The 22,841-nt window shown below is 45.2% G+C and overlaps 2 protein-coding genes across 2 annotated transcripts in view; one reads left to right on the top strand and one right to left on the bottom strand.

Annotated features, from left to right (window-relative positions):
* TASOR (transcription activation suppressor) overlaps positions 1-13,976 on the top strand; it is a 96,559-nt gene extending 82,583 nt beyond the window's left edge. Inside the window, exons 24-25 of the mRNA XM_051979121.1 lie at positions 11,493-11,582; positions 13,797-13,976. Coding sequence (XP_051835081.1) covers positions 11,493-11,582; positions 13,797-13,831 — 125 coding nt within the window. The 3' untranslated portion in view covers positions 13,832-13,976. The remainder of the gene's footprint in view (positions 1-11,492; positions 11,583-13,796) is intronic.
* Positions 1-22,841, bottom strand: part of CCDC66 (coiled-coil domain containing 66) — a 42,877-nt gene that overhangs the window by 7,346 nt on the left and 12,690 nt on the right. Inside the window, 12 exon segments of the mRNA XM_051979147.1 lie at positions 37-181; positions 7,275-7,436; positions 12,749-12,833; positions 13,060-13,310; positions 13,697-13,749; positions 13,752-13,827; positions 15,617-15,793; positions 17,227-17,328; positions 18,262-18,389; positions 20,020-20,123; positions 20,342-20,507; positions 21,229-21,670. Of these exon segments, the coding sequence (XP_051835107.1) occupies positions 37-181; positions 7,275-7,436; positions 12,749-12,833; positions 13,060-13,310; positions 13,697-13,749; positions 13,752-13,827; positions 15,617-15,793; positions 17,227-17,328; positions 18,262-18,389; positions 20,020-20,123; positions 20,342-20,507; positions 21,229-21,670 (1,891 nt within the window).

Genomic DNA, 22,841 nt, shown 5'->3' with positions numbered 1-22,841 from the left:
CAGGAAGATGGCAGTCCTGGCTTGGTCCCCACTCACCGCCAAGGCTGCGCAGCAAGTTGGAGATGTCATGGCCTTTCTGTTCCAGCTCGCGGATGCGCTGCTCCTGCTTTAGCCTCTGCGCCAGCTCCTGGGCCTTCTGCATGGTCTGGTACAGCTCGTTCGTCTTCAGGGTCATGACTTCCTGTCACGGAGAGAACGGGGAAAGGGCTCATTGGATGAACAGCATTCTGAGAATTTGGTCCATCCAGAGACATGATGTTTTGCTCATCACTTCAACCTTTTGTTCTTTAAATATGTGGGACCACAAACAGAAAGCTGCCATTCACACACTATTTCTCAAACCAGGGAAAGTGTGAAGGCCTTAAAGCCTTTTGTACATCCAGGAAGTTTCCTAAGAGGCACAGCGGACAGAACATGGGAACTGTCCCTTTTCATTAGTCTAGTGAGTTCTTCAGATTTGTCTTTTTTGAATCTGATGTTTGGTAAAAGAGATTTGTGAGTCAGTGACCACGTTTGTCAAAGTCCCCTTCCCTATATGGATGTTCCTTCAAAACAAGCATTTATTAACAACTTGCTACATGCCAAGGACTGAGAATACAAAGGAAAAAACCAGCATTCCCCTCCTTCCCCCCCAAGCTTCCATTCTCCTTCAGACCCACTATGTCTACGTCCACGGACCAACCAGATGAGGGCTGGCGGCCTTGGGAGGTCAGACGGGCCTCATGTCAGAGTCGGTGCTGAAGCTGAGTCAGGCAGGAGCACGTGAGACTTCCAAGGCCAGGAGGCGCAGACCAGTGCGGCTGGCCCAGACACGTGTGAAGGGGATGAGGGCGGAAGGCCCTCTGGGAAGGGAATCTGAAGGCCCCGGATTGCCCTTCCTCTTCGGGAGAGCGCTCCAGGAAGCCTTTGGAGGCCGGCGAGATCAGGGACGAGAAAAGAGAGAACCAGGGACAGGATGGGAGGCACGGAGACCTGGAGAAGGACTGAAGACACAGCATTGGATTTGGTCATTCAGAGATCCTTGGGATGTGAGGTAGAAAATCTCTCGGCACAGTGCCTGTGTACACAGTGGGCACTTCATAAATGCTTGTTTCATTCCTACCTTGTTTTAGATTGAAAGCAAAGGATTGAAAAGGAACAGAAAGTGGAAATAACATGGAGACTTCTAAGAGTGACTCTGGAGGAAAGAGTGATAGTGGACAATCACTTGAAAAAGCACGTTTGTAGGAGCCAGTAGATGAATCCAACTCTTATCTAGAACATGGTCTGAATTCTTTGTCTGGATCTGATCCTATTTTTTTTTGCCTGGGGGGGAAGGGGGAGGGAAGGGAAAGAAGGGAGAACAATTTTGCTGTTTTGGTTTTCAACATTCACTTTTATAAGATTTTGAGTTCCAAGTATTTTCCCCCTCCCTACCCAAGACAGCAAATAATCTGATGGAGATTATACTCGTCAATCATATTAAACCTATTTTCACATTAGTCATGTTTTGAAAGAAGAATCAGAACAAAAGGAAAAAACAACAAGAAAAAACCAAAGACTTCCCTCCACAGTGCAAACAGCCTGCTTCTATTTGCATATGGACCCCAGAGTCATCCCTTTGGATGCAGATGGCGACTCCCATCATGAGCCCTTTGGGACCATATTGGGGTCACTGCGTTGCTGAGAAGAGCCAAGTCATTTCCAGGTGATCTTGGCCCAATGTTGCAGTCACAGTGGACGACGTTCTCCTGGCTTGCTTTGCTCAGCACCAATTCATATGGATCTCTCCAGGTGTTTTCTGAAACCCTCCTGCTCCTCATTTCTTACAGAAGGACAGCATCCCATGATCCTCACATACCGTGACTTGTTTGGCCATCCTCCCAATGATTGCCAATTCTTTGCCATCACAGATATATTTGCACATGTGAGTCCCTTTCCCTTTTTTATGAGCTGATCCTATTTTCAACCAGCCCATTTGGCGGTTTTGGGGGAGCTTAACATACAGGAGAGAAAGGGAGGAACCACTGAAATCTGGGCCCTGTTTAGGCAGAATCGATGGGGTCCTCTTGTAATATTCTCTTTGAAATGTAGTCTTCTCTTATTGGGGTTTTCTTGGGGTCTCTGGTGGCAGCCTTGCTTTCAGTTCAGTAACCACTCGAGTAGCCAGGGATTAAAGTCCAAATCCTTTATTGTCTCTTTCCATGCCTTGTTTCCTTTCCTGTGGCCCGGTTAGCTTTCTTATGGTCCAGATTCTTTATTATCTCCTTCCTGGGGCTGGGCAGCTTTCCGGAGAGCCTTTCAGTCTGGCCTCGGTCCTGAGAGCTTGAGCACCTGCCTTCTCTGGCTTCTGTATCTACCCTACTGAATCCTGGCTGAGGCTCCAAGAGCTTCTCCCTTATATGTTCCACACTGAGTATTCACCAGTCATTATGTCACTAGGAAACCATTATTTGTTGTAGGATTAAATCAATACTAAACTAGATTTAATCACTGTCTCCTCAATTCCACGTAGTACTTTGTTCTCTGGCCCATAACATCTCCTTGTAGGATTAAACCAACCATGCTAAATTAGATAACTATTGTCGTACCTTGTGAGAATCCTTTGTTTCAAGTTCAGAGTTCTGGCCCATAACACCCTCTCAAGCCACCACCTTGCATCTAATTAATGTTTCTTAATACTGAGTTTCTTTCTGTTCATTCTGTCTATGATTACAAGTATCCTTGTAGTTGCCTCCATTAATTGGACTACAGAGAGCCTGGTGTTTAAGGTGATTAACTGAGACTGCAGGGAGATGTGTGGACAATAATAGAAAACATAGCATTTCAGATATATCTTTCCATGTGCTATTATCCTTTTCACAGGAGAAACAAAGCAGTTCTGTGACTTGCTCAGGGTCTTAGCCATTAGCCATAAACTTAGCCATTAATCTCGCCATCACAATAGCTAATTTTTGTGTAGCACCTACTATGTGCCAGAAACTCTCCTGGGCACTTTACAATTATCAGAGGCAGGTGCTTTTTTATGCTTCCCCATTTCACAGCTGAGGAAATTGAGGCAGACACATTTTACTGACTTGCCCCAGGTCATTCAGGTAGGCTCTGAGGCTGGATTTGAACTAGGGTCTTCTTGACCCCAGTGGGCTGTTCTAAGGCACTGGCCGTCAGTGTCCAAAACTGTATGTGGCTCTGAAATGACCACCAGCCCCAAGGACCTGAACAAAGCCCACCTCCCTGCAGCCTCTCTGAGGCTCTGGCCTGATTGTCTGGTGGACAGAAAGCTTTGTGAGCTGGGGATCTCCTGCTGTGCGGACCTGCGGCTTGGGCCCAGACCATGTACGAGGCGCTCAGTGATTTCCCTGACAACACCATTGTGATGCCTCCATAGGCCTGGGCTTGGTGTCCCCGGTGTGCCTCAGTTTCCTCCTCCAAAAGTGCCTGGTGGCCCAAAAAGGAGCTGTGCTCCCCACTGGCCCCTCCTCCCACTTTGGGCACAGGACTTTTAAAGGCCAGAATGAGTTTAACAGAAACCTGGCTCCTGCTGGAAGCCCTAGTGGCCACAATATAGCTTCTGGACATCCACACTCTGGCCTTTGGGTGGCACCATTCTCATCTCTGGCCTCTGAGGATCCCCCTCAACCACCCTCATCTCCTTGGTCATCCACAAACAATCCTTTAGGATCTGGGCAAAGTTCTGGAGATGAAAAGGTCCGAGCTGGGTCTTCAGACCAGGTGATGTGAGAGGAGATACTAAGTGACTGCTGGCTGGACAAGAGAGGATGCCCGGCTCCTCCTCTGCCCCAGCTTTGGATGCACACCTCGTCTGCCTCTCCCTTTTTCAAGGCCAACCCCAGCAGCTTCCCCCTCATTTCCTCTCCTCCACCATGCTGCTTCCTTGACGTGTCAGGAGGGCAGCTGCTGGGACCGGCCCAACCAGAGTGATGCTCCCCATTCTGCCTCAGTCACCAAGGACCAGCTTTCTGTAGCTCCTCAAGACCCTCCCCTCCACAGGGCTTTCCCATGTAGCCACAGCTCGGCTCATGGCCTCCTTTTGTTCCTGTCCCGGAGGGGCCTCCAAGGTCCCCTCTTGCTCTTCTCTAACCATTGTCAGGGCCTCCCACAAACAGACCTCGCATTCTCACTCTCCTGCTCACAGAATGGAATGGCCCCTTCGGCTCAACAGCTGACACCAGACGAGGCATTCGTCACAAGTTGAGTGGTCCAAAGAAACAGACAAAGTATCACAGGGGAAGGAGATGGACAAACCACCGTGGAGGAAGGAGATGGACAAACCCTTAATAAGTCTCCAAGTGAGTGCTCCAAGTCACTAGTGAGAGAAGTGCCAGGCAACTGGCAAAGATGACAAAGATGGGGAGAGTCACTATTGCCGATGCATTGTTGGTGGAGCTGCAAATGAGGGACAGCTCTTCTGGAAAGCACCTGCAATGCTCTAACTGGTAAAATGCTCACAGAGCCCACTGTTTGGCATCAACAAAGAAAACCTCCAGACACAAAAATCTTGGAGACCAAGAACTGAAAACAAAGCAGATGTCGGTTGCCCAGAGAAAAGCTAACCCAACTATGCTGTGCGGGTGCAAGGGAGCATTAAACTGCTGTAGAAAACCCAGAGAAACATGGAAAGAGTTGGCTGAGCTGTCCAAAATGAAGGCAGCAGAGCCAGGAAGACAATATATCCAACGACTTCAACTGCATCAACAGAAAGAACCACTACAAGAAACTATAAAGAAATGTGACAAAATCAGAAAAGATGAGCCTGGCCCCAATGAGAGGAAGAGAAGACATCCATTCTTTGCAGAAATGGGGCGTCCACATACGCTCAATAATGAAGAGAATGCTGGACTTCTTTTTGGATGCACCGGTCACTTTGGTGGACATTTCCCCTTTCTTTCCTCTTCTCTGGGAGAGCGAGGCTATGGGGGAAACATAGGAGATGGACAACAAAGAGAAGGTGCCTCCAAGGCCAAGGTGTCTTTCCACCTTTTCCATTCCTGATGCTCTCCACCTCGAGCAGGACCTCAGTTTCCAAGGTCCCGTCTCCCTGGCCATCGCTAGAGGCCGATCAGCATTTCTCAGCTATTCTGCTTTTAGAAGAGAAGGCCAGTGTCTGGTCCCAGGCCCATTTCCAGCATTGATCTCCTGCTTCCTCCCAGTTTTCATAGCCCACAATGTTTGGTGCGGTCACACCCGGTTCAAAACAGACAGAAGGAACCAGATGAGCTCGCTAGGGCCACCTGCTTCCCTACTCCACCGCGCTTTGTTTCATTCCCATTTTCCGACTGTAATGTGACATACTTAGCCTGTATTTGTTTCTATGCTTTACATTTGTAAATAGACAGCTGAGGCTACATTAGGCTCTTCTACCTGGTTGTTATTTCCTGTAAGTGACTGGATTTCTCTGTCATCAGCCTTCCTCCTGTGTCGTAGCTGCTCTCTGGGGTGGCTTAGTGCCTAAATGAGGTGATGGTTGTCATTTTGATTCCACTTTAAAGCCCTCTTCAGTCTACAAGTTGAGCACATTATTTAAGTTCTCCGAGAACCTGTCTTTCTCAGTCTATAAAATTGGAAGAGATTTCAGAGAGACTCTTGAGTTTCCAGGCAAATGTATTCTGTCCATTGTTATCTGTGCTCCATCCCTGGCTAAGGGCCCGTCAATGCTGTTTTTTAAGCTCTGATTTGAAATTCAAATTCTATTCCCCATCTTCTGACCAAGCTGTTCACTTCCTGTCTGTAGCCTCATTTTCCCTCTTATGGTCCTTATCTTCAGCCAGCACTCACCAAGGATTATGAAGTCCTGAGCTTTGAGAGGCCCAAGTGATGTTTTTAAAATCACTGCTCCTGACTGAAGCTGGAGATTCAGAAGAGAGAAGCAGATTTGGGAAGGGGACAGCGGCTAACAAGGCGGCATCTGAGAACGAGATGTGTATTTCTGGACCATAGCTTAATATACGATACAAATGCCAGCTTTTCTACTGGAGGTCAAGCACAGCTAACAAGGACGAAAAAAATATTATCTGGAGTGTTCCAAGGAGGGAAGGAGTGCTACAACTGAATGGATCTGCCAAATCCAATGCTACCCAAAACAGAAAGGACAACTCGGGAGGAAGAAAGGACGGATAACTACTTTTCTTTGTAAATGTAATGTTTAGCATGTAGTTTGGTCCACAGTAAAGGCTTAACAAATGTATGATGATGTGACGACAACCAATGACAATATGATTACCCAAGAAGAATCAGCAATATAAACATGGTCTTTAGAGGCCTCAATACAAATGATGATTTTCATGTAGAAGGATAACCAAAAAAAAAAAAAAAAAGTTTTTAAAAAACTTTCCTGAGGGAATGACAAGTTTGATAAGGGGGACAGTGAGCTCCTAAGGGACCTCCAACAGAGTTGGAGCTCAAAGCATGTAAGGAGATAGAGGGCCCCCAGGCTGGACAAAGGATGTTCTAGGGGCCTGCGAGAGACAGCCTACAGTGATTCTGCAAAGGTCGTGGACGGGAGGAGTGCCCTGAGACCTCTTAAATTTTGGAAAATATTGAAGAAGCACAACAAAAAAAATTAAGTTTGCTCCAGAAAGTATTGCTACAATGTCCAGGTATAGCCTAATAACTGGAGGAAGGTTGTAAAGGACCCAGCCCGGCCTTCTCACCTGACCTCACTGCTAAAAGAAATTAGCTTGTTGTCAATTTGTAAGACAAAGCAGTTCTGGCCTGGAAGGAACAAGGGGTGAAAATCTAGGCCCAGAGCCCCCCAGGACAGGGTTCTATTCTCTGAGTGGAAAGAAGAGCAAAGATCAATACATCTTGAATTCTACAGGTCTTGACAACTAGAGATTTGTAGCATAAATTCCTTTTATTCTGTTAACATTGGAGACTCATTTGTTTATGAAGAGGTCCAACAGATGCTGAATTGAGATTAGTGTCCTGTTTTAAAAGCTAAGATAGACGAACAATCAGCTGAAAGTCATGATGTCTATGAGCAAATATAACCTTCACCTTTTCAGATGGTCTCATTAAACCTTACCCTAAACCCTCATTGTTATGGCTACTGTGGTAAAAACAGACTCAGGCTAAACCAGAGTGCACCTCTCTACCACACAGAGGTGTTCAAATGTCATGTTATAACCATTCTTTCCTTGATGATTCAACTGGACTTTGCACCGGAGATGATACTAAATCCTCCACGTCTTGACTAATATAACGGTATTTTGTACAAGGAAGAAATCTGACTCTAGCTTTCTCCTCTTGTAAACAAGGTACCGCTCCCTACTCACCTCCTTGCGCTTCTGCTCGAGCAGGTCTTCCTCAAACCGCCTCTGCATCTCTTCTCGCTCGCGGGCCAGGCGACGCTCTTCCTCCTCTTCTTCCTGCTTCCTCTGCTGCTCCTCGAGCTGCTTCTTCCTTCGCTTCTCCTCCACCTGGGCAGTGATGGCTTTCTAACCAGGATAAAAGATCCAGACATAGACACAGTTTTGAGAATGCCAGGCATTGAGGGGCTAAGCCACTCACACAGAAATGGGCGCTACACTAAACTATACGAGGTTCCCCTGTGGGTTGACAGAGACCACTCTAGAGCATCATCATCCCCCTCTATGTTCTCTGTACTTTTGTTTGGGCAGATCCCCATCTGGGATTGAGGAGAGTTGCAGGCCCCTATGCAGCCCCCTCACCTCTGGCGACTAAATAAGTGACCTCACAGATGCAACAGGAAGCACATTTCCTATGCTGCAAAATAATATTCAATTTCTTTTTTGGATTTTCCTCTCCCTGATTTTCTGAAAGAAGCACTAGGAAGGCTTTTCTTCATATTTTTCATTTCTTAGAGTAGTGAAATGAAGCACTGAAGATTTGGGAAAAAATGTGACGGTGTACAACAGTCAATAAACACTTACTTACTAAGCACTTACTATGTGCTGGGCACTGTACTAACTGTTAGGGATCAAAAAGAGGCTCATGATCTCGAGGGAGACAACAAGTAAACAAATAAGAACAAAAACATCTATTTGCTTAGTCGCTTTTCAGTCAGGGCAGATCTTCCATGACCACATTTGGGGAGTTCTTGGCAGAGATGCTAGAGGGCTTTACCAATTGTTCTCTCCAGTCACTAGCCATCTTTTTGTTGTCCAGTCCTACGGCCTCTTCTCCAGCTTCATCTTTCTTGACTTCTCTGCAGCCCCTGATGCTGTCAAAACACTTTCTTCTCACTAACTTTCTGTCTCCTGGTCCTCCTACCTGACATTTACTGAGTCTCCTTTGCTGAATCTTGCTCTAGTGCACTGCTAATTGTGGGTATCGCCGAAGGCTCTGTCCAGGGCCTTCTTTTCTCCATTTGTAGCATTCTGATTCCTGAGCTCCCTTGAATTCTATCTCCATCTGGATGATCCTCAGATTTCTTGGTTTCTCTCCCCATTCTCTCCAGATCTCCAATCTTGCAGTTCTAACTGCCCATTAAACATCTCAAACAGAATGTCCTAACAATGTCTTAAAACTCAGCATGTCCCAAACCATTTCCTTCACCTCCTTCTGCAATCTTTTCCTCCCTGTTACTGTAGAGGGCACTGTTCTCCTACCAGTCCATCAAGTTCACAACCTAGAAATTACTTTCAACTCCTCACCACTTCTCAACCCAGCTGCTGCCCCATATCCAAGGTGGCATTAAAGCCTATCGACAGCAACGTACCCCTTCTCTCCTGTGACACTGCCTTTATTCCAGTGAAGGCCCTCACGACCTCATGTCTTGAGTATTAGCTGCTGGTGGGGGTGTCTATCTGCTTCAAGTCTTTCTTCACTACACTCCATTTTCCAGCCTGTTAACAGTGATTTTCCTAAAGGACTATGTCACTCTCCAATTCACTGATAGAAAATAATAAGTGATAAGAGAGTGAAACCCTCTCACTGCAAGGATCAAATACAAACCCTCTGTTTTTCCTCTAAACATTCTAACTCGGGTGACCCCAGCTGTCTGCATGTTGTGCGTGTCCCCCATTCAGGGGAGCTCTGTGAGAACAAGATCCATACTTTTGCCTTTCTTGATTCCCCCAGCTCGTAGCACAAAAGCTTTCTGACCGACAGGTCTTCAAACCACTGGAATTTACTGAGTAGGGCAGAAATTACTGGGCATGCTGTCAGGAAGAACCTTGTTCAAATCCAGGCTCAAGACATTTACTAGCTCTTTGACCTCCAGGCAAGTCAGTTAATCTTTGTCTCAGTTTCCACAACTGTAGAAGAGAAATAATAACACTGCCCAATCAAATTTATGTAGCGCACTTAGCACAGTATTAGGCATCAGTGGGTTCTTCAGAAAATGCTTGTTTATCCCTTCTCAGAGATACCTCCTTTGCTCCTTCGCACAGGTACCATTCCGTCTGGCAATTCTCATTTCTCATCCCAACTCTTTCAAAGGGATCCGCTTCCTTAAAGCTCCCTACCAATTTGTCCTTCTCAGCACCTGCTTTGGGACAAGTGATCATGTAATCCTGGCTCTATACTGTAACTCCAGTGGCTTTAGGACCTGCCAATCAAAAATAAGGGGAAGGGAGCTGTGGGGTAGAGGGACCAAAGTTCCAGAAGGGTAGGCTGGCTAAGAGAAGGGCTGCCTTTTCATCAGGGACTGGAGTGAACCAAGAGTTAGTGGGGGATCAAGAGGAGAGGCAAAGACTTTGAAACTCACCCAGTCATCTAAGTAGTTGCTTCTTTTTGTTTTTTAAGAAAATCTTATGAAAAGAAGTTTAAATGCTGCATATTTTGAAATTCTCCCTGAAATGAACCAGTAGGATCCAAAAGACTAACACCACATAAAAGTTCTGAAGTACGTTTCAGTGAGTTCTCTAGAAATCACTCTACTTGAAAAGATGATAGGAGTAGTAGTGAGGGGAAATGGACATATTCTGAAAAAAGGGAATACTAAAAGGCATACACAGTTGCTCTGCCATTTTGTCTCTAAGTTGGAAAAGAAGTCTGTAGTCACCTAGACCACTCTGTATGTGGATGAGAATCTTCTATGAGATGCTTGACACGTGATCATCCATCTCTGCTTAAAGGTCCCTGAGAAGGGGAATCTCTCCTACTCTGGAGCAGCTAGATATTGTTTCCCTACATCAAACCCAGACACTCTCTGCAGTTTCCATCCAGCTCCCAGCTGGGCCCTTTAGTTTAGATTAGATTAAATCTGTATTCCTCTTCCACAAAAAAGATCTTCAGTAGACTTGAAGACAGCTCTTAAAGGTCCCTACAAAACCTACTTTTCTGTAGGATCAAAGCCCTAGTTCTTTCAATAGATCTATGCATGCTATGGAAGGTACTGAATAAGACCCCAGGTCTTTGGTAGCAGGAAATAACATCAGGAGACAGCCTCACTTTTACCATCCAAACTACTCTCAGAGCAAGCAGGGAGGAGCACGGATAAGACCATTTCTTTAAGTGGACCCTTTATTCTTAAGTAAGCTTTTTGTTCTCATCTTAACAAGGAGCTACAGTATCTAATCAGAAGGCCACTTTGTGACATCAACATAGAGGTAACACTTCCTTTACAAAAGACTCCATAGGGCTGGCCACACAGAATGCCAAATGTTCACTTGCCAATAAGATTATTTTATTGAGAACTCACACAGGGGAAGCGCTCACAAAGTGGTCAGAAAAAGTAATATAAGGACAATCTCACAGTATCCCTAAAAACTTTAGAATCAATCCTATGACATGGGAGACATTGGCATAGGACTGCCCAGCATGGTGTGCCCTCATCAGAGAAGGTGCCGTGCTCTGTGAGCAAAGCAGAATTGAATTCGCTCAAAAGAAATACTAGATGTGTAAAGTTAGAAAGTACAGTCCAGATGTTCTTAGAGACTACTGGTATCCAACTTGTGTCAGAGCATTCTGAGCTTATTGGTCTGATCAGTCAGTCGGACACTTTGTAACTCAACTCTCACATAAGTGATGTCATTTTGGTCCTCTTGGAGAATGAAAGACAACCAACCAATAAAAAATCTACTCCTACAGTAATTTTCCCCCTCTCTCTAGGAATTTAGCCAGCAGATGTTTAATTCCCATCTAAAACTCCTCCTTTAGAAACTTAGCCCATTTTAATGCAGTTCTCTGGGAAGTTGCCTCACATTAATGGTATCTTTCTCCTCAATCTTCCCCATGGTTAACTGAGTTAACTGAGGTAGGAAATTAAGCTCTCCTCGATTCCCCTCAATTGCTAAAAAGCTGATATGGATTTGGTCGGCTGTTTGCAATGGAATAAAATCTTTACCTTTAGGTTTAGAGAAGAGATGTACGCTTACAAATTCTTTTGATACGCCATGCAACACTGGCCCGTAACTCCAATATACTTTTAGGGTCCAACAGTCCCAAACCCTGTCATTATGTTCTTTCTCACCTGAATAGCAGATTTGTGTAGAATAGGACAGGACTGTTCTATACTGTCTACCTTGTTTGCTTTTTCCCCAAAAAGATCTGATTCAGTTTTTTTTTTTTTTTTTTTTTTTTTAAAGTGGGCTCAAGAAAGAAATTTTCACAAAACCCAGTCTTGCCAACTCAATTTTGGAAAGGAAAGAGAAAAGTGGACCAGGACCTTTGTTCTGGTAAGTTATAAGGTTATTTTTAATAGTCCCCTGTGTATGCTGAACGAGAATAGTGACATGCTAGCTAGCCACTCAAAAAAAGGGATTCCTGATCATGCAGAAGTTTAACATGAAAAAGGAAACTGAACTTAGAATTAGAGCTGAGGAAACAATCCAGAAATGTCCAAATGACTCATCCAATCCGCCATTTCTAACACCAAGAATCGATTTTGGAATTCTGACTTGTCATCAGCATAAACGTGACCAAGATATCACTCTAGAGTCCTGTCTCCTGAACCCCAAATCCCATCTTTTGCTTTGCTCCTGCAATGTCTTAGAAAGAGAAAAACATAATTTAAATGAAGGAAAACACTGAGACTCTACTGATCAAATGCTTCTCACAAATGTCTTATGAGACCTTTCTTGGGGAAGAAGTGTTATTAGTTCCTAGTCCTCCCCATCTTGTCGTACAGTCCACTGTTCTTGGCAGACTTAGAGTTCCCAATTCAATTGGCCCCCACAACTCTCTTCTGCTATTTTCCTCCCTGAAAATTACATTAAAACCTCTTAAGTTTTTCCCTCTCTCCTGACACAGTGTAGCTTTTCCTGTCATGGTCCTTGTTCCATTTGCTGCTACTCTCTCCCTCCTCCTTCTACTTCAAGGAGATTCCCCATAAATGGGGCTACATTCCTGGTTCTTTTTCATCACAAAGAAAGGTTCAGAAATAGATTTCAGGGAAGCTGTTCTGAAAAAAAACCCAAAGTTCCTTTAACTAAAATCTGTAGAATTACAAATGAGTTTGAGCAGGTAAAAGTCTGCTTTGCAGTCTTGTGAACAAACCAGGGGCTACTACATCTACTTCAGGAAAGAGCCTCAAAGGCTGAAATGAAAACAGGAAACAAAACACACCTGCACTAACTAGTGCTGTGTGCAAATTTACAGAAAAGGTCTATAAATTTAAGGAGATAGTTTTGCTAGGAGCCTATTCTTTCCTTGCTCCCATCTAGCGATACAATTCTAGCTCTAGGACAATTCAAGAATTCTAAAGTGATTTTCTAGGCCCTTAAGCAAGAATTCCAGAAAGAGATTCTTTATAGCAGGACTTTTCAATTTTCGTATTCCACAATATCACCTGAAGTTACTTAATTTTACCACTGAGGCAGAGAGAAACCTTCTAAGACAATACCTGATGTTCTAACTGTTTTTGTCTTCGTCTATCCCTTTCTTCAATTTGAGCAGGATCCAGGAGTGCCGTCATAGAGCGAAGGAAACTAAAAAGATAAATACATCAACAATTTTCAATTTAAAAAAAACTTTCATTAATGAAATGTTATTTTCCTCCTGAAGGAAAAATCAATTAAATATCTGTATTGCAAATAAAATATCCTAAAAAATAAAAAGCAGGCTAAGTGAACTTGAACTGAAAGAGAAGTGAAGTCTTGCCTTTTTAACTTGACAAGAATCGATGCCGACATTTACAATCACGAGGATACTCACTTGCTTTTCTCCATGTTTGCAGGAGCAGTATCCCGAACAGATTTCCCCAAGTTCTCTTCCTCTGAAGGCCCAGGTTGGCTTCCAGATAAAGGTGTATGAGGACTGCTAATATCAGTCATTTCCTGAGTGTCTGGGGACAGACATAAGTAGTTGGATTGTTTCTGGGTTGCATGAGAAGAGAATTGAGACTGAGAATTGGGATAGAGTTTTAAGGAATCAAAATGCATGGCCCATCTGTCATGTTCTTCACCCTGACAACAAAAGAGAGAGAGCAATCTTTTATGGCCAGGCCGATATCATTACTACTAAGCAGGGGGCTGACATTACTCGCCTAACACAACCAACAGGCCAATATCCAGGAAAAACTTGGTACCAAGGGCAAGGTCCTTCATTGGGACTTAAGAGATGACCCCTATAAGTCTTGTGGAATAAGTAAATAAAATGAAATTGAGATGGGATTAAAAATAATTATAAGTAACAAGTAAATCAAAACCAATACCAGTGAAAAAATTCATTTACTACATCCACTGTACATCATCTGCTGTATTCCAAGACAATCTCAGTTCACCTTTGGAAAACTGAAGTCCAAAAACTGGTTTTAAAGTCAAAATTATTCCACAAGTCTCAAAGAAATTACCTTTGAATATATCATTTTTTCCTGGAGCTTTCTCTGCTTATCTTCTTCTTTTGTTTGTTCAGTTCTTCAATCCACTTTTTCTGCTGTTCTTTCTTCACAGCACTGAAAGGATGCTCCAGCGGTGCAGCTTCCTAGAACAGAGGCAACATGCCATGAAGTGATAGGGAAGGATAATGACGTGAACAGCGCCATCTCATTACTTATTTCTATCTTCAGAATAACTTATTAATTCTGACAAAAAACAATTTCCCTGTTGATTGAAATATATTTTTAAAGCCAACTCCGTGTGTATATTCTTTTTTCTCTTGACCAGATAAGACGATAAGAAGGTTCGAGCGTCGGCCAATTTTCTCCCCCATTCTCTTTCTTTGTACAGCTCAAGGGCCTGCAAACTGGCTGGCCCACCAAAGTCCCCTGCTGGCTCCTCAGCTAAGAATGGTTCTCATTTTTCCAAATACAATAAAACTTGGTTTTAAAATGGAAAAGCCATTCCCAGCTTGCTGGTTGCCCAAGAGTAGCTTGCTGACCTCTCTTACAAATGTTCATGTAATCATTCTGCTGAGATAATTCTCTTTAATTTTCTTTTCCCTTCCCCACCCCACCTTTCAGCATATAATACTAATCCCTATGCCCTTTATACACAACTTTTTCCTTGGTTGGACCTGGGATTTCACTAGCACAGGTCTTCTGACAAAACCAACTCATCCATCCATTCTTTCTTATTACAACTGATCCTTGTCCAGGATCTACCAGTCCCCTTCCCAGGGGGAACTAATATGGGGAAGGCCCTTTTATTTTGCAGACGGAGCTTACATTATCCTATTAAAAGGGTCCTTTAGAGTACCAGCCAGGGGGCCGGGGACTCCCAGTAATCATGGTTCGGACTCATGCCCGAGCCCCTTCTGATGTGGCAGGGAGGGGAAGCTAAGATCGTGATGGTGGCTAAAAGCAGTAAATGTCCTTTCCTTCTCCTTCTCTCAGAGAAAAACTACATTTCACTTAAGATGCAGTTAACATTTTTTCCCATGGAGCTGAGGTTGTTTTTAACATACATTTTCTAATGAAATAAAACCTATTCTTGTGAAACCAAAATAACCCAAAACCGCAAAAATAAACAATTCTACCAAAAATTCAAATCTTCCTGGCTGTGTGAGCCCCAGCCTTGACTTCTGACTTTAGGTGCTGAGGTCCCTTTCACCTTTAAATCTGCTTTCTCCTCTGATTTCCTGAGTCTTCTATCAAGTTCTAAGGCTGACTCATTGTGCCCTCAAACGTCCACGACAGCAGTTCTGACCAATTGGGACAAGAGGCATCTATGTGGTTTTCCTCTTCGGGTTAAGTTCACGGATCTCAATGTGGTGGCTTGATGGAGCTTTGGGGCTGCACGCACCACAGCATGTGCAAACAGGAGCATCTGAAGGGAATGTCTTGTCCACTTGGACCGTGTACCGGACAGAGAGCACGACAGAGGCAAATCTATCTCCTGTTGTCTAACTCGGGGGATAGGTATCGCCTCAAGGTCAGACACAGTGATCTTGGAGCAATCCTAGCTGCTTCTTGAGGGCAGGAGCTGATTTTTGTCTTTGGATCCCTAGGCTTTGCACACAGTGCTTAATAAATGCTGACCATTAAGAGAGCTGTCCGTAGGCACTTAATAGGTACTTGTTCTGTTGCAGGCATTGTGCCACACAATAGGAAGAAAAAGAAACGTTAAAACAGCTTCTTTTCTCAAGGAGCTCACCTTCCAATGGGAAGCAACAACATGAAAACCAGCAGGATACATGCATAGTAGGTGGAGAACCTTTTAAATAAGTTTATGAAGATGTGACATATGCATGGAAGCAACCCTCATGGAAGAGAGCCTTGAAGGAGTAGGGGAGATTAAGAAGGAAAAAAAATCAGGAAAGTGGCAAGTCTCACCCCTAGAACAAAGGCTGTGCGAATGGCTGCTGGCAGATCTGGAGAACTAAAGGTGGAGGGCTTCCCACGGGGGGCGCAGCAGCTGCTGGGACCAGCCTCCCTGGATTCTGCCCTTGAAGCATTCTGTGAAACTGGGGTCTCCTCAGCAGCTGAGTCAAATTCACCAAGAGATGTTATCTGGGGATAAAAAAGAAGCACCACAGAGAAACTGTTCATATGAAAAAAGAAAAGCCGGCCCCAGCTTCACATCAAGCAGCAGGCACAGCAGATCCGTGTTCCCAGAAGCTTCAGTCCTTCTTATCCCTGGGAGAAGGAAGAAAACATTCCCTGACTGGGGCCTTTTTGGTCTCCTCAGTATCTGGCAAACAGTAAGTTTTTAATCATTGCCCCTGGACGTAAGTCATTACCTTTGTTAAATGCCTACTGTGTGCTGGGGGAGGCCGGCCGGGCTCATCCTGCCTTTGCCCACCCCCGAACCCCTCAGCTGCCTCACCCTGGCTCTGCTAGGATGCAAGCTCCTCGGGAGCAGATGTCGAGCCCCGGGCGGAAGTCCGAGGGCCCCCAGCACGGGCGCTTCTCAGCAGGAGCTGAGGGCTCAGGGCCAGACTTCTACCCTGACTCTTAGCTGGTAACAACAGGACTCGCAAGACAGGGATGTGTCCAGACCAAATGTACGGGTCAGACACCCCTTGGCTGCCCCCTACAGGACAGATGGAAAAATCACAATGGTGTAAACCCACAGGAGACTCCACTAGGATGGGAGGAGGGAAGGGAGCCCTATTCGGCGGCCCCCGCAGGCCTTCAGGAGACGGGGGTCCGGGGCTTAGGAGAGCGGTCAGAGGATCCTGGTGGACGCCAGGAGCAAAGGGCGGAGCAAGCTCAGGAAGAAATGGGAAGACATTTACACATTCAGGCTCTGGCCTCCAGGCCCTCCCACTCTAAACGGCCCATGAAAGCGGAGGGAAGTGCTGGGGGAGGGCAGAGGGGGCGGCGAGGCCCGGGAGGAGGCTCTCACCCTCCCACCTAGCTAGGTAAAGCGGCCCAGAATTCTGGGCCAGACAGAGGCCAGAAGGGAGAGGCACTTCTAGTACTGGCAGATCTTCTGAAGACCCAGCAGTCCCAAAGGATTCTGGGAACCTCCTCAAAAGGTCTGTAACAGAGCCAAGAGCCAATGAAGAAGACAGAGAAGGGGAAGGGCCCGGAGGTGGAGTCACCAGCCTGGAAGTGCTCTAGCTGCTTCCCAGGCCAGCAGCAGGTCCCCGGGAGTCAGATAAGGCATGGGGGATGGCCAGAGATAACATGAACACTCTTGAACATGGAACAGCCAGGAGCCAATGGCAAGGGAGGTGGGGGGTAAATAACGGGGAAGAAAGCTGAAAGGTGGGAGGGGGCTGGGGGCTGTGAATGCCAGAGAGAATGTCTGGGCCACCAGAGGGTCCCGAGCAGGGGAGATGGGTGCGGATCTGCCCTTTGGGGGCTGAAGGGAGGATGTCCGGCTCCTGGCAACTCCCAGCCTGAGGCTCTCTCTGATTCCAAGGCCAAGCTCCGGCCTCTGAGTCCCCGCCAGCCTGGGACCCTACGCTCTCAGACATGAACACTTACACACTTACTTCCAGAGTCTGGCTAGTCCCAGGTACTGAGTCCCCGGCAGGATGGGCCGACAGCCTCGGGTTAGGTGACCTTGAGAGAATGCTAGATGGGCTCATCGAGCACTAGGGAAAAGATGAATGAAAATTAGCTGCTGTGTTCTCTAGATGCTGGGCAAGCCGGAAAAGAAAACAATTAAACCGGGCGAACCACAGGACAGGACAAGAGCTCGCGGGGCAGGTCCATCTTCAACTGCACAAATGCGGGGCACGGTTATTCGCCAGCCCCAGAGGTTTCTGGGCGATTTACTTGTTAGGAAGGTTTGTCTTCCCAGTTTCAGTTCCCCTGCTGAGGCCTGCCCCATGCTGGGAGCCTCCCATCCCTTTCCAGAGAAAGTATTGGGGTCTGGCCCAGACATTCCAGCATCTCGTGATCCATTATCACAACAGAATCTAGAATTAGAATCTAGAATTAATCGAGTCTCAGATTTCGAGCTGGAGGAAAGTGCTCTCTAACTTCTACCCTCTTCTATCCCAGATGAGGAAAATGAGGCAGAGGAGCTGCCCAAGCAGTCACAGAGGGAGGGTCTGAAGTCGGATCCTTGACTCCTAAGTCAGGACCTCTCCCCTACCAGGCTGACCCCCCTTTCTGATTTTCGCCTCTTTCGTTGCTTTGTTGATCCCTTGCTTCCTAACTGGGCAGTAAAGTCACTGTTTGCTTCCGGTCTAAGGCAGTACCCAGCACCCAAAGCCCTCGATGGGGCCGGACATCTTAGCGACAAGGAGATCAAAAGAAGGCAGCCAGGGAGCCAATCCGTCCCCTCCCGACTCCCCTTAGTGTAGAGTGGTGCTCCAGCATGGGTGCTTGCACAGGGCGTCTCTGTGATGAGAGAGCTCTAGAGGGGTGGCGGACTCTGGGAAAGGGTATCCTTAGTTTGGAAAGCTTCACATTAAAACACATGGAGATGCTGGGGATAAGAACACAGCTAAACATGAAGACAAACTGAAATGGAAAGGAGCCATTCCGCACGTATGCGGGCAGCTGCCTGTCATCCTTACCTCCGACCCCTCTGAGTGAAAATTGTCCCAAATGAGCTTGGGGTCCCTGGGTCTGCCCCACAGGCAATTCTTCTGCTCTTCCAAAGCTGCTTTTTCTTTTTCTTTCTTCTTTAGTGCGACCTGTTCATCTTTAAACAAATTTTTTATCCTAATGAGGCACAAATTCAATTTATTTTCCTAAATGCACTTTCTTTTATTGAGGCTTATTCAAGATGATCATAATATTTAATTTTTTCCAAATATTTCCCCATTTGTTATCCCAAACAGTCAAAGAATAGGAATGTAAAGTGTAAATACTATAGTTAACAAAATACATGAATTTTCAAAAGAAAAACTTAGGATGGATTAGAATTGAACCTAAGTCGGGATAAAATACTGCATATGAAGTACAGTGCGGGGTGCTGAAAGTTAGCATCTCTGCTTTGCCATGGTCTGCAGAAAATGCTCACTGCCCTAATGTTCAAGGATCAGTTAGCCTAGGGAACCGGTTTCCTGAAAATAGTGACCCACTGATGGGTGATGGACATTGCAGGATACACCTGGCAGCACACGAAGGCCAAGTATAACACGGCAAAGCACCTTAAGGGCCCATTTCCAGGGCTAAGCCTGTGCTCAGGAATCACAAAGGCGTTTCCAAACAAAAAGTTTTTCCTTGATAGTTAGCATGAATAGTCATTTACAGTTTACTCTCAACTCTGTATCATACAGCACTGTGATGTACTCCAATAGACAGTATTTAGTCACAGAATTCTGATGTGAATGTCCTCAAGCATTTCCGTCACCAGTCCACTCTGGCTGTCTCCCTTCCTCCTCCTTTCTTTTCTCTCTCCCCTCCCCATCTGCCAGTTAACCTTTTCTGAAACTCTCTGCTTTAACAGACTGAGGAGCATCAAAGGTTCAGTGGAGATTGAGGTCCCAGTGACATCCAGAGGCGCAGTCAGACTCGAGCAGTTCAGCTGCTGTCTCCTTAGCTGGCCTGGAGCTAAACTGGGGCCACGGGGGTCTGGGATCATGCCCAGACAGAGGAGCTAAACAGGCCAGATGGCTGCCGCCCACCTCTGGCTTCAAGGGTCTCCAGCAGCGTAGGAACCCAGCACGTGAACAGTCCCCCACATGGAACTCATGTCTTTCCCTTGCCCCGGTCAGCCTCTCGTTATGGGATCCCTCCCCTCACGCGCAGCCACATTGCTGTGGAAGGCCGGCTGACCAATCTCTCCCAGGGTCCCTGCCTCAAAGCCATTTCCCTAAAGCACGAGTCACTCTGCACTGGGCCTTTCCAGCCCTCCCCCACAGGCTTCTGGGTCACACCGGCCACTCTGGACCCATTGGCCTCTGCAGGGGCTGCTCCCCAGGCCCAGAATGTTCTTTTTCTTCTGCTTCTTGGAATCCCTGGCTTCCTTCCATGCTCCACTGAGGGGCCACCTCCTATGGGAAGCCTTTCCTGACCGCACACCCCCCCCCCCCCCCCCCCCACAAACTTTACAGCTTGTTCTTCCTTCCAATTATCTCCTCTTCCCTGTTTCACAGATGTTCTATTCTCCAATAGAATCAAGGCTCCCGGAGAGCAAGAACTGTCTGTCCATTTTTCTCTCTTTATAACCCCAGTGCTTGGTATGATGCTTCCCAAATAGAAGGGACTTGGTAAACGTTTTTATACTATACCCCAAAACTGAGTTTAAACTGCCCAGTCAAATGACAGTATTCTAATCAACAAAATTACAACTTAAAAGTTTAATAAAAAGTACACAAAATATATACCTAGCTCCTTCCTCCACTGGAATTTCTTTGCTTCCAACAAACTTTTCTCTCTCTCTCTCTCCCCCAGAGTACTGAACATATCGGCCGGTTTCCATACTGTCTTTCTAGGAAAGAGAAAAAAAAGAAAAAGAAAAAGAAAAACCAGAAGCAAGCTTACTTTTATGCACTTTTGTAAAATCTGTCCCAGAAATGGTGAACTAGCCTTTTACATAGTTTTCTGTATCCAGAATGACTGCCCAGACACATAAGAGAAAAACAGTTTTCTTATACATAGGACCAATAACAAAAACAACAAAAATAATAATAGAAAAAAGTTACATACACAGCAAATTTCTGCTCATGCTGTTTAGATGTCTTCTGCTTTTTGTTTAAGCCAGAGTTATTTTCATCTGGGAGAGGCGAAACATTTTCAGTTTTTTGAAGTAATCCCATAATGTTCTCATCTTTTGACTCATGAGAAAAACTGTTAAAATGTAAGTTATTTTGACCTGGGAAAATAAAATGTATCCTTTTAAGATGAATACTGGATTCCACTTGTCACATGCATACCACACATTTTCTACATGGCTGATACATTTTGCTATTTTGATCGAAGACTTTCTCGAATACAATCCACACCTAATTCTGTCCAGATAACTTTCCCAGTTGAATTAATTCTCTGCTGTCACCGCCACCATTGTTTCCTTCTCATCTGGTGGCTCCATTAGGGCCCAGACTAGAAAGAGATTTTTACGTAAGGCTCAGAGTTATCTCCACATTCCCAAGGAGCCTGTGAGCCAGAAAATAGAGAAAGCCCAGCTGTCCCTCCTAATCCATCAGAGGAAGACTGTGTGATGACCTGCACGTTTGGGGTCTAGAAGGACAGGGAGAAAGAAAGGAGCAAGAAGGGGAAGATTTTCAAAGCTCCTGATGGACTTTTCTAATAAGATCTTATTTTTTCTAACAAGGCTTTGTCATTTATCAGTACTCTGACTTTACAGAATAGCCAAACTATGAACAGTCAAATTTAAGTATAAAAACAAATACTAATAAATCTTGGATTATCATATTCAACCTTTCATTTCTAATAATGCAGACATCCTAAATGTAGAGATGATAGTAGCTATAGAAACTTAATCTTAAGGTTATTAGTGTATGAAAGCAGAATTTTAATTCTGAAAATTTGAGCATGTTCTCTAAAATTTACAAGGCTTCACAAAAGTATCTTACATTTTTCTTTCTTTCCATTCTCCATCTGTGAAATAGGTCTATTTCCTTGGCTGACAGCCATCAAAATCTGTTGTAGTTGTTCCTCAGTTAGACAAACCAAATTATCCTTTAGATCTTCAACTGTGATGTGTTTTTTCTGAGGTTTCTGTTTAAATACTGCAGACTGTTTGTAATTTTTAGTCCTCCATGTGTCGGGAGTTTCGACTGTAATGTTTCTCTGCATACAAAGATGATCGTTATCTGTGTCATGTCTTGAGAAACAGCTAGCTGGTGAGAAAATCCTTCTGCTTTTATCCCCTCTTGCCAGTGAAGATTCAGAAGCAGTTCTACTCTTCTGTAAAAGGCTTCCATTCCTGCTGTCGGTGTTCTGTGTTGATTTAAGAATATGTCCGGTCTGTGGTATTCTCAAAGGCTGGTTTGGAATCCTGGCCTTAATTCCCATCTGTTAAAACAGTGCGGTTAGATTCTTATATGAAAAGCAACATGAAATGAAGAGCACAAGCCTGAAGTTTTCCTTGTCACGACTCCTCCAGGTGTGGTTCTTTATACTACTTAGTCCTGTGACTTACAGGACACTTTCCTATCAGACACTGATTCTTAACTTGCAGCCAGTTTCACTTAACGGTGGTATCAACAGCAACAGATTAGCTGGTCATTTAATTTTAGAGAAGTGGGAAAGACTCTGATTTCCAGCTGCTCGGAGGCCATCTCCACTTGGTTGTCCTAAGCTATTTCTCTTGTCACCCTCTCCCCAATCTCCCAAATAAAAGCTCTTTCCCCACCTATCCCATTTCTGCCCAAGATATCACTATTCTTCCAGTCCAGAAAAAAATGGAAACTGGAAACTCTGGAATCATCTTCATCACAGCCTTTTTTACCACATCCTTTTTTAAGGCATGAAGTGCTGGTACTTTTTATTTCCAAAATTTCTTTCTTCCCATTTGCAAAACCCTAAGATCAGACTATCATTCCTGTGGCTGGGTTACACTCAGTCTCTGCTTCTTTCATTTTATCTTGATCAAGAAACCTGAAGGGATCCTCAGAACAAGCCTAGCTTCCACCCACCTTCCCAACGGCCCCTTACCCCTCAGGTGTTCTGGAACCTGGGCCTTTGCGCTTCAGCAGCTCTTCCTCACTGCTTCCTGGCACAGCTTGAGCTTTCCCCCCCCTTTCATGTGCTTGGATTGTGCAGTTTTCCCAATCTGCATTGTCCTTTCTTTTTCTACCTGACCCTTTGGGAAAGCCACTTGTTAATCTGTGTGAGGGTCTGACTCAAATGAGACAAAAACAACAGAGAGCTGTGAATTGACCATACATTTAACATTCAAGTCTGAATTATCTAGATAACTTCACAAAATTCCCATTCCAGTGCCACTGGTCCACTGTGACGCTGGGTTCTGGAAACCCACCACATCAGGTCTGACCAAACCAGGAAGTCTAAGGACAGAAGACTGTGTCTGCAGCCCAATCTAAGCAATTAGATGATGAATTCTTGGTTCATACAAAATTCACAGGCAATTCATGGGCAACTCATGAAACAAAGAAAAATACAAGATGGACCCCAGCCCCATGCTGGTACTCTGCAGTGATGGAAACAATGCTCCGAATCACAT

This window comes from Antechinus flavipes, chromosome 1 (assembly GCF_016432865.1).
Source record: "Antechinus flavipes isolate AdamAnt ecotype Samford, QLD, Australia chromosome 1, AdamAnt_v2, whole genome shotgun sequence".
Taxonomy (NCBI): Eukaryota; Metazoa; Chordata; class Mammalia; order Dasyuromorphia; family Dasyuridae; genus Antechinus; species Antechinus flavipes.
Note: the sequence above shows the minus strand (reverse complement) of the source record. Positions and strands in the feature narration are given on the sequence as shown.